Raw genomic sequence first — 16260 nt, 5'->3', positions numbered from 1 at the left:
CAATACTGACAACCACAACTAAAGGAAAAAGAAGGGACTGGATCCTACAGTCCTGATGAGCACAGCTTAGTGTGTGTGTGTGTGTGTGTGTAGGCTGGAGCAGCAGGACCCAGTTCGAGGAGACCTGGGCCACTCTGCTGGGGGTGCTGGTCACCCAACCAATCACCATGGACCAGGAGGAGGAGGTGCAGCAGGAGGTACACTCACTCACTCACTGAGACACTCACTGAGTCACTCACTCACCCACTGAGACACTCACTGAGTCACTCACTCACCCACTGAGACACTCACTCACTGAGAAACTCACTCACTCACTGACAAACTCACTCACTCACTCACCCACTGAGACACTCACTCACTGAGAAACTCACTCACTCACTGACAAACTCACTCACTCACTCACTCACTCACTCACTCGTTCACTCACTTGTTCAATCATACGCTCGCACGCATGCAGACACAGTCAGTCATACACACACACACTTACACTCACACTTTCACTCATTCACACACACTCACTCCCTTACTCACACTCGCACAAGAAAAAACCCACTCACACACCCACTCACAGTCGCACACAAAAACAAACCCACAGCCTCACAACTACACACAACTACACTCATACATACACACTCACACTCACACACACACACACACAACTACTAACACAGATAGTCACACACACACACACACACACACACACACACACACACACACACACACACACACACACACACACACACAGCTTGAGTACAAGAAGCACATGCAGTCTTGCAGATATCACTGAATCTCCAACTCCTATTAAAGCATTAAACTTCTCCCTCTCCTCCTCCTCCTCCTCCTCCTTCCCCCCCCCCCCCCCCCCCCCCCCGGTAGGAGGACCTGGAGCGGACCCAGCTCAACGTGCTGGCGGTGCAGGCCATCACCAGCCTGGTTCTGAGCGCCATGACGCTGCCCGCCGCCGGCAACCCGGCCGTCAGCTGCCTGGAGCAGCAGCCCCGCAACAAGAGCCTGAAGGCCCTGGACACGCGGTAGGACCCCCAAGGACCCCCGCTGGCCACTAGGGCCCCCAAGGACCCCCGCTGGCCACTAGGCCCCCGCCCGACCCCCCGCAGAACACACTGCTCTGGGGCACCACAATCTAGATACTACGGAACAGGATGAGGGACACTCTAAATAGTATTCTTAAATTTCTATTTAAGAGAGGGAGAGAGGAAGTGAGAGAGAGAGGGAGAGAGACGGCTGGGCATGGTGAGAGGGAGGGAGGGAGGGAGGGGGAGAGAGGGGGGAGGGGGGGAGAGGGAGAGAGACGGCTGGGCATGGTGAGAGGGAGGGGGGGGGATAGAGCTGGGCCTGGTGAGATGGGAGAGAGGGGGAGAGGGAGCTGGGCCTGTTGAGAGAGAGGGGGAGAGGGGGAGAGAGAGAGAGAGGGAGAGAGACGGCTGAGCATGGTGAGAGAGGACCCACACGCCCCCAACAGGAGCGTTCCTCAGTACGAGAGGCAAGGTGTTTGTAGGCACACTGTGCATTTCTATTTAAATCTCAGAATACTGACTTTAATTTGAAAATTCTGATCTGAATCTCAAAATTATGAATTCAATCTCAACATTCTGACTTTGAGATCGTCGCAAATCCCATGTGGCCCTGATCCTCTTCCGTTAAACACTTTATCGGCCGAAACTAATTAAGATTCTCAGCAGATATGAACGTTGATCGGTTTGGTCACCTGGGTATCATGATTTATTTCACACGAGCCATCTTGGGTTTGATTTAGCCCAAGATGTTTGGGCTATTTAGTCAACAACCGCTCTTTCCGCTGGGCTCCAGATTTGGCAGGAAGTTGGCGGTGATCCGGGGGGAAGTGGAGCGGGAGATCCAGGCGCTGGTGTCCAAGAGGGACAACGTCCACACGCACCACCCCTACCACGCCTGGGACCCCGTGCCCTCGCTGTCCGCCGCCTCCGCCGGTAACGCACGCACGCACGCACATGCACAAACAAACACGCATACACACACACGCACGCATGCACACACACACACACACACACACACACACACACACACACACACGCGCGCGCGCGCGCGCGCGCGCGCGCGCCCAAACAACCGTGCAAACACACACACACACAAACAACCGTACAAACAAACACACACACGCACCCCACCCCTCACTGCCATGCAGATCCTGTGCTGCGGTACGTGCATGTGTGTGTGCACTGTGATGTGACTCTGTCTGTGTTGTTGGTTTGTTTAAGCAGGGACTCTGATCAGCCACGAGAAGCTGCTGCTGCAGATCAACACGGAGAGAGAGATGGGCAACATGGACTACAAACTAGGACAGGTAAACCCCCCCCCCCCCCCCCCCCACACTGCCTTTGGGATAGACCATCCGTCCTCTTCTTAGTGTACGATCAGGCGTTGGGGAGTTGTCTTACCTCCGTCCCCCTCCGTCAGGTGTCGATCCATTCGGTCTGGCTCGGCAACAACATTACACCCCTGAGGGAGGAAGAGTGGGGTGAGGATGAAGAGGATGAGACGGACACCCCAGCACCCTCCTCCCCCCCGACCTCTCCCATCAACTCCAGGTCAGACACACACAGACACGCGCACACGCACACACACACACTCACACTCACACTCACACTCACAGACCTACAGCACAACGGCAATCAAATGTTGTCTTGTTCAGGGTGTCCGCGCATCCTCAAAAAGTCTTAAATTCATGTTTCTAAATTTAAGGCCTTGAAAAGTCTTAAATTCGTTACAAATGTCATATGCTGGTCTTAAATACTGTAACACAAGGTCGGGGCAGGACTATTTATGTTGAGAGGCTTCTTTCTTGCTAGCTGCATATATAAACGATTATCTGCGTGCTTGCGAGCTAGTCTGCGACAATGGGTAGGTGAATGAGTCGGATTGAGTGACCCACATGCTATGCTTGGGTTGTAATACAGCGGGATTCCCCCCCACCATCGTGTGTTTAAGGTCTTAAATTTCATTCAAGGTGGTATTAAAAAGGTCTTAAAAAGTCTTTCATTTGACTTGCTGAAACCTATGACCAGGTTTAATCTCCTGTCCTGTAGTATCACTGTCATTTGTTCATTAGGTTTTCCCAACATGTCAACATGAATGGCAGTGAACAGAGAATCATAAGGCTGGATTAACATGCATTCAGAGTTTTCAGTATTACATACAAGATGAAATGACCGGGCTCATACCAGGGCTGCACGATATATATTTTTCTCATCAAAAATCACGATACATGCATGTGCAATATTCGTATCGCTGGGCGTGGGATATTGTCATATCGCAATGACGTACCACAGAAAGACAAAATGTCCCACTGTGGTGCAGCCCTATCTCATACCTAATTGAGGACCCTTCATGATGTCCGACCCCCATCCTCTGAACCCCTCTCTGCTGCTGCGGTTCCTCTCCCAGGAAGCACCGGGCCGGGGTGGACATCCACTCCTGCTCCCAGTTCCTCCTGGACCTCTACAGCCAGTGGCTCATCCCCGGGACCCCCAACAACAGGCGGACCCCCGTGGTGCTGATCAGTGAGGTGGTCCGATCGGTGAGCAACCCCCCCCCCTCCCACTACCGGGTGGTATGCGGCTCAGGAGGGAGAGTGGGTCGACTAGAAACCGGAAGGTTGCTGGTTCGATCCCCGGCTCCTCCTAGCAGAGTGTCGAGGTGTCCCTGAGCGAGACGCCTCGCCCTGACTGCTCCTGACCAGCTGGCTGTCGCCCTGCGTGGCTGACTCCGCCGTCGGTGTGTGAATGTGTACATGAATGGGTGAATGTGAGGCAGTGTTGTAAAGCGATTGGTCGCTGGTGAGAAAAGCGCTGTGTAAATACTATCGTAATCCACCACTACGAAGACTCAAGACTCTTTACCATCGCATGCTTGTGGTTTCTGTTGTCTTGCTCTGTGTCTCACCTTTTTCTCCTCCTCTTCTTCCTCTTCCTCCTGCTCCTCCTCTTCCTCCTTATTATCCTCCTCCTATTCAACCTTCTTCTCCTCGTCCTCTTCCTCCCCTTCCTCATCCTTCTCCCTCTTCGTCTCCTCCTTCTCCTCATCCTTCCTCCTGTTCTGCTACCTCTTCATCCCTCTTCTCCTCATCCTTCTTCATCCCTCTTCTCCTCCTCCTCATCCTTCTCCCTCTTCTCCTCATCCTTATTCCTGTTCCACTTCCTCTTCATCCCTCTTCTCCTCCTCCTTCTCCTCCTCCTCCCCCTCTTCGTATCCTCCCCCTCATCCTTCTTCCTGTTCCTGTTCCTCCTCCTCCTCCTCCTCCTCCTCCTCATCCTTCCTCCTGTTCCGCTTCCTCTTCATCCCCCTCCTCCTCCTCCTCCCCCTCCCCCTCTTCGTATCCTCCCCCTCATCCTTCTTCCTCTTCTTCCTCCTCCTCCTCCTCTTCCTCATCCTTCTCCCTCCTCCTCCTCCTCCTCCTCCTCCTCCTGTAGCTGCTGGCGGTGTCGGACCTGTTCACGGAGAGGAACCAGTTCGACATGATGTTCTCCACCCTGATGGAGCTGCAGAAGCTTCACCCCATGGAGGACGAGATCCTCAACCAGTATCTGGTGCCCGCCATCTGCAAGGCCGCGGCCGTGCTGGGCATGGTGAGAGGGAGGAAGGGGGAGAGGGGGAGGGAGGGGGAGAGAGAGAGGGGAGGGGGGAAGGGAGAGGGGGAGAGACGGCTGGGCATGGTGAGAGGGAGAGGGAGGGGGGAGAGGGAGAGAGGAAGGGAGAGAGGGAGGGAGAGAGACGGCTGGGCATGGTGAGAGGGAGGGAGGGGGAGAGAGGAGGGAGAGAGGGGGGGGGAGAGAGACGGCTGGGCATGGTGAGAGGGAGGGGGGGGATAGAGCTGGGCCTGGTGAGATGGGAGAGAGGGGGAGAGGGAGCTGGGCCTGTTGAGAGAGAGAGGGGGAGAGGGAGAGAGAGAGGGAGAGAGACGGCTGGGCATGGTGAGAGAGGACCCGCACGCCCCCAACAGGGGCGTTCCTCGGTACGAGAGGCAAGGTGTTTGTAGGCACACTGTGCAGGTCATTTCTAAACACGAGTCTCCATCCCCCCCCCCCCCCCCCCCAGGACAAGGCCATCGCGGAGCCGGTGTGCCGGCTGCTGGAGACCACCCTGCGCAGCACCCACCTGCCCAGCCGGGTGGGGGCGCTGCACGGGGTGCTGTACGTCCTGGAGTGTGACCTGCTGGACGACACGGCCAAGACGCTCATCCCCGTCGTCTCCGAGTACCTGCTGTCCAACCTGCGCGCCATCGCCCAGTGAGTGGGGGGGGGGGGCATCGCCCAGTGAGTGGGGGGGGGCCATCGCCCAGTGAGTGGAGGGGGGGGCATCGCCCAGTGAGTGGGGGGGGGGCATCGCCCAGTGAGTGGGGGGGGGGGCCATCGCCCAGTGAGTGGGGGGGGGCCATCGCCCAGTGAGTGGGGGGGGGGGCATCGCCCAGTGAGTGGGGGGGGGGGCCATCGCCCAGTGAGTGCGGGGGGGGGGGGGCCCATCGCCCAGTGAGTGGGGGGGGGGGGGGCCCATCGCCCAGTGAGTGGGGGGGCGGGGCATCGCCCAGTGAGTGGGGGGGCGGGGCATCGCCCAGTGAGTGGGGGGGGGGGGGGCATCGCCCAGTGAGTGGGGGGGGGGGGGGCATCGGCCAGTGAGTGGGGGGGGGGCATCGCCCAGTGAGTGGGGGGGGGGGGGCGGCATGGGCCAGTGAGTGGGGGGGGGGGCGGGGCATCGCCCAGTGAGTGGGGGGGGCGGGGCATCGCCCAGTGAGTGGGGGGGGGGGGCGGGGCATCGCCCAGTGAGTGGGGGGGGGGGCGGGGCATCGCCCAGTGGGGGGGGGGGGGCGGGGCATCGCCCAGTGAGTGGGGGGGGCGGGGCATCGGCCAGTGAGTGGAGGGGGGGGGCACACGGGTTCTCAGCCTCTGCGTTGCCATGGTATTCATGTGGAGTTGTAGCCAATCAGATTACAGCTTTGCTGAAGCTACATTAAAAAAACCAACAGAATCTAAATCCTAGTTAGAGTTTCCAACGGTTTCCCTCATTTCTGATCCAAACACCAAACCTAACGTCATCATGGGTAATCTGGATTAGTCCAGTGGTCCAGAATTCACGTGTAATCAAGGTCCCTGTCTGACACCCCCTGCTGGGTTAATGTTGGGCCAGATTCTATCCTTTAATCAGGCAATTTGAACTGTGGTACAGTACCGCCAGTGGCCACTAGATGTCTCCCGGTCCTCTCCTGTGTTCTGCTCTGTGTTGACCCTGTGTGTGTGCGTGTGTGTGTGTGTGTGTGTGTGTGTGTCCTCTCCAGCTGCGTGAACCTCCACAACCAGCAGCACGTGCTGGTGATGTGCGCGGTGGCGTTCTACATGATGGAGAACTACCCCCTGGACGTGGGGGCCGAGTTCTCCGCCGGAGTCATCCAGGTGAGCCTCGCTCACTCTTTATCGCTCACTCTCCACCTCTCACTCTCCATCGCTCACTCTTTATCGCTCACTCTGCAACACTCACTCTCAATCGCTCACCGTTCACTCTGCATCCCTCACTCTCAATCGCTCACTCTTCACCGCTCACTCTTCATCTCTCACTCTGCATCGCTCACTCTTCATCGCTCACTCTTCATCGCTCACTCTGCATCTCTCACTCTTCATCTCTCACTCTTCATCTCTCTCTGTATCGCTCACTCCTCATATCTTACTCTGCATCTCTCACTCTGCATCTCTCACTGCATCGCTCACTCTGCATCGCTCACTCTGCATCGCTCACTCTGCATCGCTCACTCTTCATCTCTCACTCTTCATCTCTCTCTGTATCGCTCACTCCTCATATCTTACTCTGCATCTCTCACTCTGCATCTCTCACTGCATCGCTCACTCTCCATATCACACGCTTCATCGCTCACTCCATCCCCGAGCATGAGGCTCCGTTTGAAGAAGACCGACGGAACCACAAACATTCCCCTCTTAGAGCCGCTCCACAAGTTACTACCCCTTCATAGATTCACAGGGTTTACACTCGATCGCTGTTTGTGTGCGTTATTGATCGTATGAAAAAACTGACGTCCGGGCGGCGTGTGGCTCAGGAGGTCGAGCGGGTCGGCTGGTAACCGGAAGGTTGCTGGTTCGATCCCCGGCTCCTCCTAGCGGAGTGTCGAGGTGTCCCTGAGCGAGACGCCTCCCCCTGACTGCTCCTGACCAGCTGGCTGTCGCCCTGCGGGGCTGACTCCGCCGTCGGGGTGTGAACGTGTGAATGAACGTGTGAATGTAAGGCGGTATTGTAAAGCGCTTCGAGTGGCCACTGGTTAGAAAAGCGCTGGATAACTGCGGTCCATTTACCATTTCCGTCATTCGTTTAAGTTGTTCCGTGCCTCCACGTCCCTCCGTCATCACTGTGACCCCCCCCCCCCCCCCCCCCCCCCCCCTCCAGATGTGCGGGGTGATGGTGTCGGCCTCCGAGGACTGCACGCCCTCGGTCATCTACCACTGCGTGCTGCGCGGCCTGGAGCGCCTGCTGCTGTCGGAGCAGCTGTCGCGCGTGGACGGCGAGGCGCTGGTGAAGCTCAGCGTGGACCGCGTCAACATGCCCTCGCCCCACCGCGCCATGGCCGCCCTGGGCCTCATGCTCACCTGCATGTACACCGGTAAGACCCCGCCTCCGCCGCCGTAGCTTAACGTAGCTTAGCGTACCGCCGCCGCTGCTATAGCATAGCGTAGTGAACCGCCGCTGTAGCTTAGTGTACCACAAGCCGCCGCTGTAGCTTAGCGACCCGCCCTGCACGCACAGCACCCGAGCAACTCGGGTTAACTAGCTCCTGTCGGCTAACCCGGGGCTAGCTAACCTGAGCTAGCTTACCCGAGCTAACTAACTCTGGCTAGCTGACCAGAGCTAGCTAACCCGAGCTAGCTAACTAACCCGAGCTAACTAACTAACCCAGGCTAGCTTACCCGAGCTAGCTAGCTAACCCAATCTAACTAACCCGAGCTAACCCCAGATACCAGACCGTGCGGTACGGTATTCCAACATCGATGGCATGATGAAACTAATAAAGTACTTTATAGGTGTACACACACACATTATTGTGAATATTTGTGCACAGCCGATCTGTGGATCTGTGAAAAGATAACCTTAAAGAATGGATAAAATGTATTGATCATAACGGACCGAGGGGTTCGTCATGAACTGAGTGGATCGTAAGTTTCCCCCTAACTCTCCTTTAAGGGGAGTTGATAAAATACAGATTCCTGCTCAGGTGTTACAGGATTTGATGTCTGCAAATAACTTTTTATTTGAACGGGCCCACATCCAGGAACAATCCTGCAATGTGCCTCGTTAATACTGGTGTAGTACTGGTTTAAATCTGGTCTAATACTGGGAACCTGCTTTCATCCTACACCTGCCTGCTGTATTTGAAGCAAACTATTTCCGTTAACAATGGATGCCACCATTCCTATTCAAACACTACCTGCCCTAACCTTAATGAATGTGTGTGTGCGTGCGCGTGTGTGTATCTAGATAGCTTTTTTAACCTACCTCTAACTTTAAGTCACCCTCACTAACTCTAATAACAGTCAGCATGAGCTAGTAGCTTGTCTAACGTGCTAACCTGCTGTCCGCCCTTAGCTGTAGCTAACTAGCTGAAGCTAACTAGTAGCACTCGTCAACAGCCCCTTCTGTTAAGCTGTCCTCCGCCTAAACTCTTTATACTATATATACACTCTCTCTCTGTATAATCAACCCAGTGAACGTTGTGTTTGAAATCCTTACAAGCACTCTTTCAGTTATGCTAATTGTCTTTAAAAGAGAAGGGGGCTGATTTTGGTTCCACGTCGACGCAATGCAAGGATGTTCACAGGCCCGTATCGTGGTACACGCCTGCGTCGAAGCGTCTGCGTGGTCCTTGCGTTGAGTCGACGAGGAACCATCATCAGCCCTTTAGAATAATAGATGAAAGATGAAGGATTTCAACCACCATCGTGACCTGAGGTGCTCCCCTGAGATTGACTGAACCCCGAGATTGACTGAACCCCGAGATTGACTTAACCCAAAAATGACGGTACCAGCCTCCTGAAATTAATCTTGTCACATCAACCTCCCCCCTTCCCTCACTTCAACCCCCCCCCCCCCCTTTCGACCGGTCGCACTGGCCCCCCCCCCTCCCCCCCCCCCCCCTACCACACCCTGTCGTCCTCCTAGCCGTGATTGCGTCGGGGTCAGAGGTGACAGGGGTTAGAGGTCAGGTGGGCTCTGCGGTTGCGGAGGCTGTGGGCGTCACAGCGGGTCCTGTGGGTTTCTCCTCAGGCAAGGAGAAGGCCAGCCCCGCCGGTCGCCCCGCCCACCCCGACCCCCAGGCCCCCGACAGCGAGTCGGTCATCGTCGCCATGGAGAGGGTCTCCGTGCTCTTCGACAGGTGAGAGAGAGAGACACGCCCCCTCGCAGGTGTAGCACAACTCTTGTCACACAGACTCAGGACTGCGGTTCACCTGGACTCTGCGTAGCCTCCTTCCCGACCGTCGTACACTCTTATTGTACGTTGTACGTCCTGGCACTTGAAAATAGTACTTAGCATTGTTTAGAAGAATCACCCCAAGAATCGAGTTACAGAAAACTTGGTTAAGAAAGAAGAAAAGCAGAGTATCTGTTCATAGAATTCAAAGGCAAACCCATGTGTCTAGTTTGCTTAGAAACGATATCAGTCATGAAAGATTTCCACTGAAGTCGCCACTACAACTTCTCTGAAGTGAATATCATGGTTGTTGGGTTTGAGTTCATTGAGTTGTTGCACTTAATGTTGGGCCACTGTTTTTCAGTTTTGTGAAATCATTGAATGATGATGTATGTGAGCCCTTTGCACAAATACTAACCAATCATGGGGCTGTTTGAGCATGGAAAACATGAAATGAATGTATGTTGGTTCAATCAACATACCGTACATAGGTTATGATTCTGGAAGATTTTGTAGGTAGTGGCCATCCCCAAAATGCACCAGAATACAGGAAATCCTATCCAACAAATTCAAAAATGTGTAGCTTCTCTCGGTTTACATGGCCCTCTGATGGTGATGATGAAGAATTGTGGTGACTTTATCATGAAAGTTGCCCATCCCTGGTCTAGGTAAACGCTGAACAAGTTAGTCTTGAGTCTTTTGCCACCAGGCTTAACATACCAAACTAGAGGAATTGGTGGAATGCAACAAAGATAGCTAGGATACGATGACACAGCTATTTTTAGGTGCCAGGGTGAACAGCACACAACAAGTACTTAAGAGGTGTGGGAGGGTAAGGGGGGTAGAAACGGGTCATTAATGTAGTTGTACTTGCAGGGGTTGAGGGCTATCGTCTGATTGGCTCAAGGCCTCTGCTCTGTCTCGGCTCGTTCTACCGTTCTTCGGCTCGGTCTCATTTAGGGCTGAACTATTTGGGGGAATAAGCGAATTGCGATTATTACGACCAATATTGCGATCGCGATTTAGTATGCGATTAACTTTTCATCGCTCCCACTCGGGAACGCCGCTCCCCAGGATCCGTAAGGGCCTTCCCAGCGAGGCGCGTGTGGTGGCCCGCATCCTGCCCCAGTTCCTGGACGACTTCTTCCCGCCGCAGGACATCATGAACAAGGTCATCGGGGAGTTCCTGTCCAACCAGCAGCCGTACCCCCAGTTCATGGCTACCGTCGTCTTCAAGGTCAGAGTCCACACGACATACACACAGACACACACACGTATACACACACAACATACACACAGACACTAACAGACACACACAGACACACAGGTATATACACACACAACATACACCTAGACACTAACAGACACACACAGACACACAGGTATATACACACACAACATACACCTAGACACTAACAGACACACACGGGTATACACACACAACATACACACAGACACACACAGGTATACACACACACACACACACCTAGACACTAACAGACACACACAGACACACACAGACACGAACGCATGCACGCAGACAGACAGGTTGTGTCTCTCGCTATTTATTTGTTCCTTGTATTTGAAGTGTGACTTTAGGACGTCAGCAATGACTGACCTCGAAATCCCCTGTAGTCGTTATTCTAATTTAAATTGTGTTTGCTATTTTGAAATAGATTTAAATTAATGAGGATTGTTGAGGCAGTAAGCTGTCTCGTTATCTCCCTAACGAACACTGCCAAGCATATCAATGATCCTGGGTAACAGTTGCTGTGTTGGTGTTTTTATTTGTTGTGGGGTTGTCACGCCAACCAGCCTGGGAGAGGAGAGATGGGACCAAGTCTCCCGAATTTGAAAAAATAATCAGGACACTGGGCCTGGGTCTCATAATGGGCGTGGATCTCCTCATATGGGAGTGGCTCTCCTCAATATGGGCGTGGCTCTCCTCATTATGGGCGTGGCTCTCCTCATTATGGGCGTGGCTCTCCTCATTATGGGCGTGGCTCTCATTATGGGAGTGGATCTCCTCATATGGGAGTGGCTCTCCTCATTATGGGCGTGGCTCTCATTAGGGGAGTGGATCTCCTCAATAGGGGAGTGGCTCTTCTCATTATGGGAGTGGCTCTTCTCATTATAAGGGTGGCTCTCAATATGGGAGTGGCTCTCCTCATTATGGGCGTGGCTCTCCTCATTATGGGCGTGGCTCTCCTCATTATGGGAGTGGCTCTCCTCATTAGGGGAGTGGCTCTCCTCATTAGGGGAGTGGCTCTCCTCATTATGGGAGTGGCTCTTCTCATTATGGGCGTGGCTCAGAGAACAAACACCATTGAAAATGCTTACATAATAATCCCAAATACACATGAATACAAGAATGTAGTGAAAATACGTGTTTACGTTATTAAAAAGAAGCATCACAGAAGCAGGCCTAGCCGTAGCCAGCTATGAGGTCACGGTAACTTTTCCTAAATTATTATTATTATTAGTCCTTTTTATTAAATTATATTTAAAAAAAAAGTGGATTTATTAGTTTTTTGATCATATAAAAAAAATATATATGAAAAAATACAAATCTGTGCTACATCACTTTAGAATCAGGAGTTGAATACGTTGACATTACACACACACACACACACAAAATATAATATTTGAATGCAAGTATTTTTTCCAACAAGTCCCGCTGTATCTATTTAATTATAGATAATGAGTACTTGCCAAAACGAAAAAATAACCTCACATATGTGTCTTTCAATAATTCATTTGTTACCAGAAATAGTCCGCCAAAGACGTTGACGTCGCTTAGCAACCGAGTGCGCTGGGGTTGCTAGGTTACCGGACTACTTGCGGAGTGATACGAAAGACGGCCAAAAAAATCCACTTTCCTTGACAGCGGCCTTTATATGCTTAGCAACGGTGAATTATCAAAAAGGAATACACCGCTGGAAGTTGTGAAGGGCCCATGCAAGCGAACGGCGCGTTCCACAGCATTGAGGAGAGACGTGTAATAGGGCTTTGACTCCGAACTTCGTTATTCGAATATAATTAGAATATCAAAAAAATAAATCAAAATTCGAACGAATATTAGGCAGCCCTTAATATTCGAACCTGCTATGGGCAGGCCAAGAGGGAGAGACGTCGGAGAACCCCACGCAGTCTATTCATGATATTGTAATGACCACGGAAGAGGCAGTGAATGAAGTATTGATGAGACAGCGATTTATTAGATACCTAACAAACCGTTGGAACGCGCAAGACCGGTAACCATAGCAACGCCGGTAAACCAACCTCACGGACGCCCAATCCAGGTCTTACTGAAGGCATTTAATGGTCAAAATATTATTAATAAATATTCGAATATTAATAAACAAACAAACTTCGAATATGATTTTTGGGCAAAAGTCAAAGCCCTAACGTGCAATAAAATTAAGTATTCTGGACCTCGCTAACTTCTACACCCTGGAAGCGGGAACATTTGAACACGACCAGGAGCTCTGAAATGGCGACGTTACGTTCTCCCCCCCCCCCTCCCAGGTGTTCCAGACGCTCCACGCCACGGGGCAGTCCTCCATGGTGCGCGACTGGGTGCTGCTGTCGCTCTCCAACTTCACCCAGCGCTCGCCCGTCGCCATGGCGATGTGGAGCCTCTCCTGCTTCTTCGTGTCGGCCTCCACCTCCCAGTGGATCTCCGCCCTGTATCCTCCAGCGCCGTGTGTGTGTGTGTGTGTGTGTGTGTGTGTGTGTGTGTGTGTGTGTGTGTGTGTGTGTGTGTGTGTGTGTGTGTGTGTGTGTGTGTGTGTGTGTGTGTGGATATATATATGTGTGTGTGATGGTGTGTGTGTGTGTGTGTGAGTGTATAGGTCTGTATGGATATATTTGTGTGTCTGTGTACGTCCACCTGTGTGTCTGTGTGTGGTGTGCGTCTCACCTCCACCTGGTGTGTGGTCCTTGACCCCCCGGCTCTCCCAGACTGCCCCACGTGATCAGCAGGATGGGCAGCAGCGAGGTGGTGGACGTGAACCTCTTCTGCCTGGTGGCCATGGACTTCTACCGGCACCAGATCGACGAGGAGCTGGACCGACGCGCCTTCCAGTCGGTGTTCGAGACCGTGGCCTCCCCGGGTACCTCCTACCACCAGCTGCTGGGGTGCCTGCAGTCCATCCACCACGATACCTCCCTCTGAGGGGGGAGGAGAGGGGGAGGAGGAGGAGACAACACCTCCCTCTGAGGGAGGGTAGGGGAGAGTGAGAGTGAAAGGAAGGAGGGCGGGTGAGGGAGAGGGAGGAGGAGGAATGAAGGTAGAGAGACTGGTCACATGTGAACACCTCACTGAAGTAGACGCAGCCTCCCTTTGATGGGAAGGGAGGGATGAGAGGGTGGGAGGGGGAGGAGAGGAGGAGGAGGAGGAGGGAGGGGGGAGGACCGATGGCAGAGAACGGATCACATCCCTGTACACCTCCCTGAGGAAGAGAGACTCCACCGCCCTCTGGTCAAGACGAGAATGTTGAATTAGTCCCCCTCTCCTTCCTCCCTCCCTCTCTCCCTGCCCCAGAGCCTCGCGCCCTGACTCCCCGCACACTAATCAGCGTATCTAAGGCACCGTGCAGACATCAGACACTGTAGCGATGAGTCGACCACCGGCCCAGGCGTGCACTAGAGATTCCCGGGGTTAGACGGTACGCTCTGACTTCCTGCGTGGTTAGCTGAGATTTGAAGCAGCAGGTCAGTTTGTGTTGAGACTGGGAGCACGTCGCTTGCTGATCTATGAAATGCACTGACCCGGGTTCCTTTAACTGTGATGTCCACTACGACATTTCTATAGATCCGCAACATAACACTTCACGTTCCCGCGGTGAAATCGACCGAGCATATTAATTATATAACAAACTGGATTTGTATATTTTCCTGTGAGGACGTCCTTATTCATTGCATCGAGTTAAGTCGAAACATAGATTCATTCTGAGTAATTACGATATTTAAAGTGCCGAAATGTCTATTTTTGTGTGTGCTTTGCTAGAGGAAGCGAATACATGAGATGCAAAGCAGGGAGATGCCTGCTGTGAAATGTGATCGGCTTGTTATTATTATCTATGGTTGAGGTTGTATATTTGTATGTTGTGCGCCCTCACTCTGACTCCCAACATGAACGAGCTCAGAGAGACACTTTGTAAGACAGAGGTTTTATGTATACTTTAAAGTCAATGATCACCTATAGCCATATTATGTTCCGATTATCGTTTAGGATTACAGATTCCATGTCCCTTAAAGATGGCCAAGGTTGATTGTGGTGTCTGGGCGCTGGGTCTTAGACTGACATCTAGAGGAAGGTTAGAAGAGTTGTACACACGCAAACTACATTTTTAGTTCTGGCCAAGGCCTAAAATAGTTCTGGGGGCCAGGACCACGAACCCCCCTCCCTGAGGCAGAACACATCGACTTTTGCTCGTGTTTTGTTGCATCAAAGTCTCGTCGGAGCTGACATGCGTTAGTGTCTGACCCGCCCATCGGTTGTGTTTATGATTTTTTTTAATTCTCAGGATTTAAGATTTCAATGTTATTGTTGTGATAAGAATGGAAACGTGTGTCATCTTTTTAATGGAGTACCTTCTTATGCCATGTACAAAAAAGATTCCATGTTAATTGTAAAGTGACACACACACATGATTGTAAAGTAATATAAAAAGCCATGTTGCATGACCCACTTGTACTGTCTATAGATGTACCAACTACGAATAGACGGTAAGGTAACACGATGCATCACTGTCATGCTCCCGGGCCGAATCGAACGACCGACAGAAGACCGGGGATTGCACTTACGACGACGGTTATACTTGCTTCTTCCATTATCACTGGTTTGTGAGCTGCCTAGAAACCTTCACCATAGACTCCGTTTACGAAGCGTGTTTGAGTGTGTGTATAGATGTACATCCCAACTTGTACAGTGGCGCTTGCAGACGCATGCAGACTACGTTGTCACAGTGGTTGATGTGTTGTCTCGGTCCACTGGTGGTTGTAGTGGTTTCTCAGGGCGACGGTTGCAATGGTGGACCGTGGAACGGATGCAACTCGCTCTTTTGTGACCGACTACAGCTTTAGACAAATCAACAGGTGAGGAGTTTTAGCGAAGTATAATCATAAAGAAAAAAGGACACGTTTGTCTACCTTTCGATCGTTTTTGTTTTTGACTAAAGCTTTATTTTATTTTGTTTTATGAAAGACGTTATGTGCTACAGAGAAAAATTAGTATACAGAACTGGTTTCTCCTTCGTTAAAACTTGTTTACTTTGGGGAGGGGTAGGGGTTGGGGGCTAAAACACGACTTTACATGAAGATTAGTTTCTGTGCTTCACACATTATGACGTGACATTGATGCGACCGATTGACTTTGATCATGGTAATAAGACGATGTATTCAAATAATAAATAAATCATCCTCTATGCTTGTTAGTTTGTGTGTCTCACTTTAAAAATGGTAAGCTATTGAATGGCATTGGTGTGATAGAAATTTGTTTATTTTTAATCACGGAAGTTAGTGATTCAATTGGGGACATTATCTAAACTATAAGATGGATGGCTAGATAGATAATAATTCATACTTTATTGTCATTGTGCAAACTTGTACAATGAAATTGGGGGTGGTGCTCACTGTAAGATAACATTGCATATGAAAAAAGAGCCAGATGTAGATATAAATAAATTGTGTGTGTGTGTGTGTGTTGGGAGAGAGAAAGAGTCATAATAGATGTTGTGTAGTCTGCTGGCTGTGGGGACAAAGGATAGTAAATGTCCAGACAGTTTTAGAATGCTTGG

At 51.8% G+C, this 16260-nt stretch overlaps 1 protein-coding gene across 1 annotated transcript in view; it reads left to right on the top strand.

The window, feature by feature from the left end:
* The window catches only part of htt (huntingtin), a 58456-nt gene extending 42566 nt beyond the window's left edge, over window positions 1–15890 (top strand). The window contains exons 54-62 of the mRNA XM_060047421.1: window positions 3442–3574; window positions 4467–4622; window positions 5092–5282; window positions 6326–6440; window positions 7441–7654; window positions 9313–9421; window positions 10532–10694; window positions 12986–13146; window positions 13421–15890. Of these exons, the coding sequence (XP_059903404.1) occupies window positions 3442–3574; window positions 4467–4622; window positions 5092–5282; window positions 6326–6440; window positions 7441–7654; window positions 9313–9421; window positions 10532–10694; window positions 12986–13146; window positions 13421–13634 (1456 nt within the window). The 3' untranslated portion in view covers window positions 13635–15890. The remainder of the gene's footprint in view (window positions 1–3441; window positions 3575–4466; window positions 4623–5091; window positions 5283–6325; window positions 6441–7440; window positions 7655–9312; window positions 9422–10531; window positions 10695–12985; window positions 13147–13420) is intronic.
* Window positions 15891–16260: the final 370 nt, after the last annotated feature.

Source organism: Gadus macrocephalus, chromosome 3 (genome assembly GCF_031168955.1).
Source record: "Gadus macrocephalus chromosome 3, ASM3116895v1".
Lineage (NCBI taxonomy): Eukaryota > Metazoa > Chordata > Actinopteri > Gadiformes > Gadidae > Gadus > Gadus macrocephalus.
This window is presented reverse-complemented; position numbering and strand designations above follow the sequence as displayed.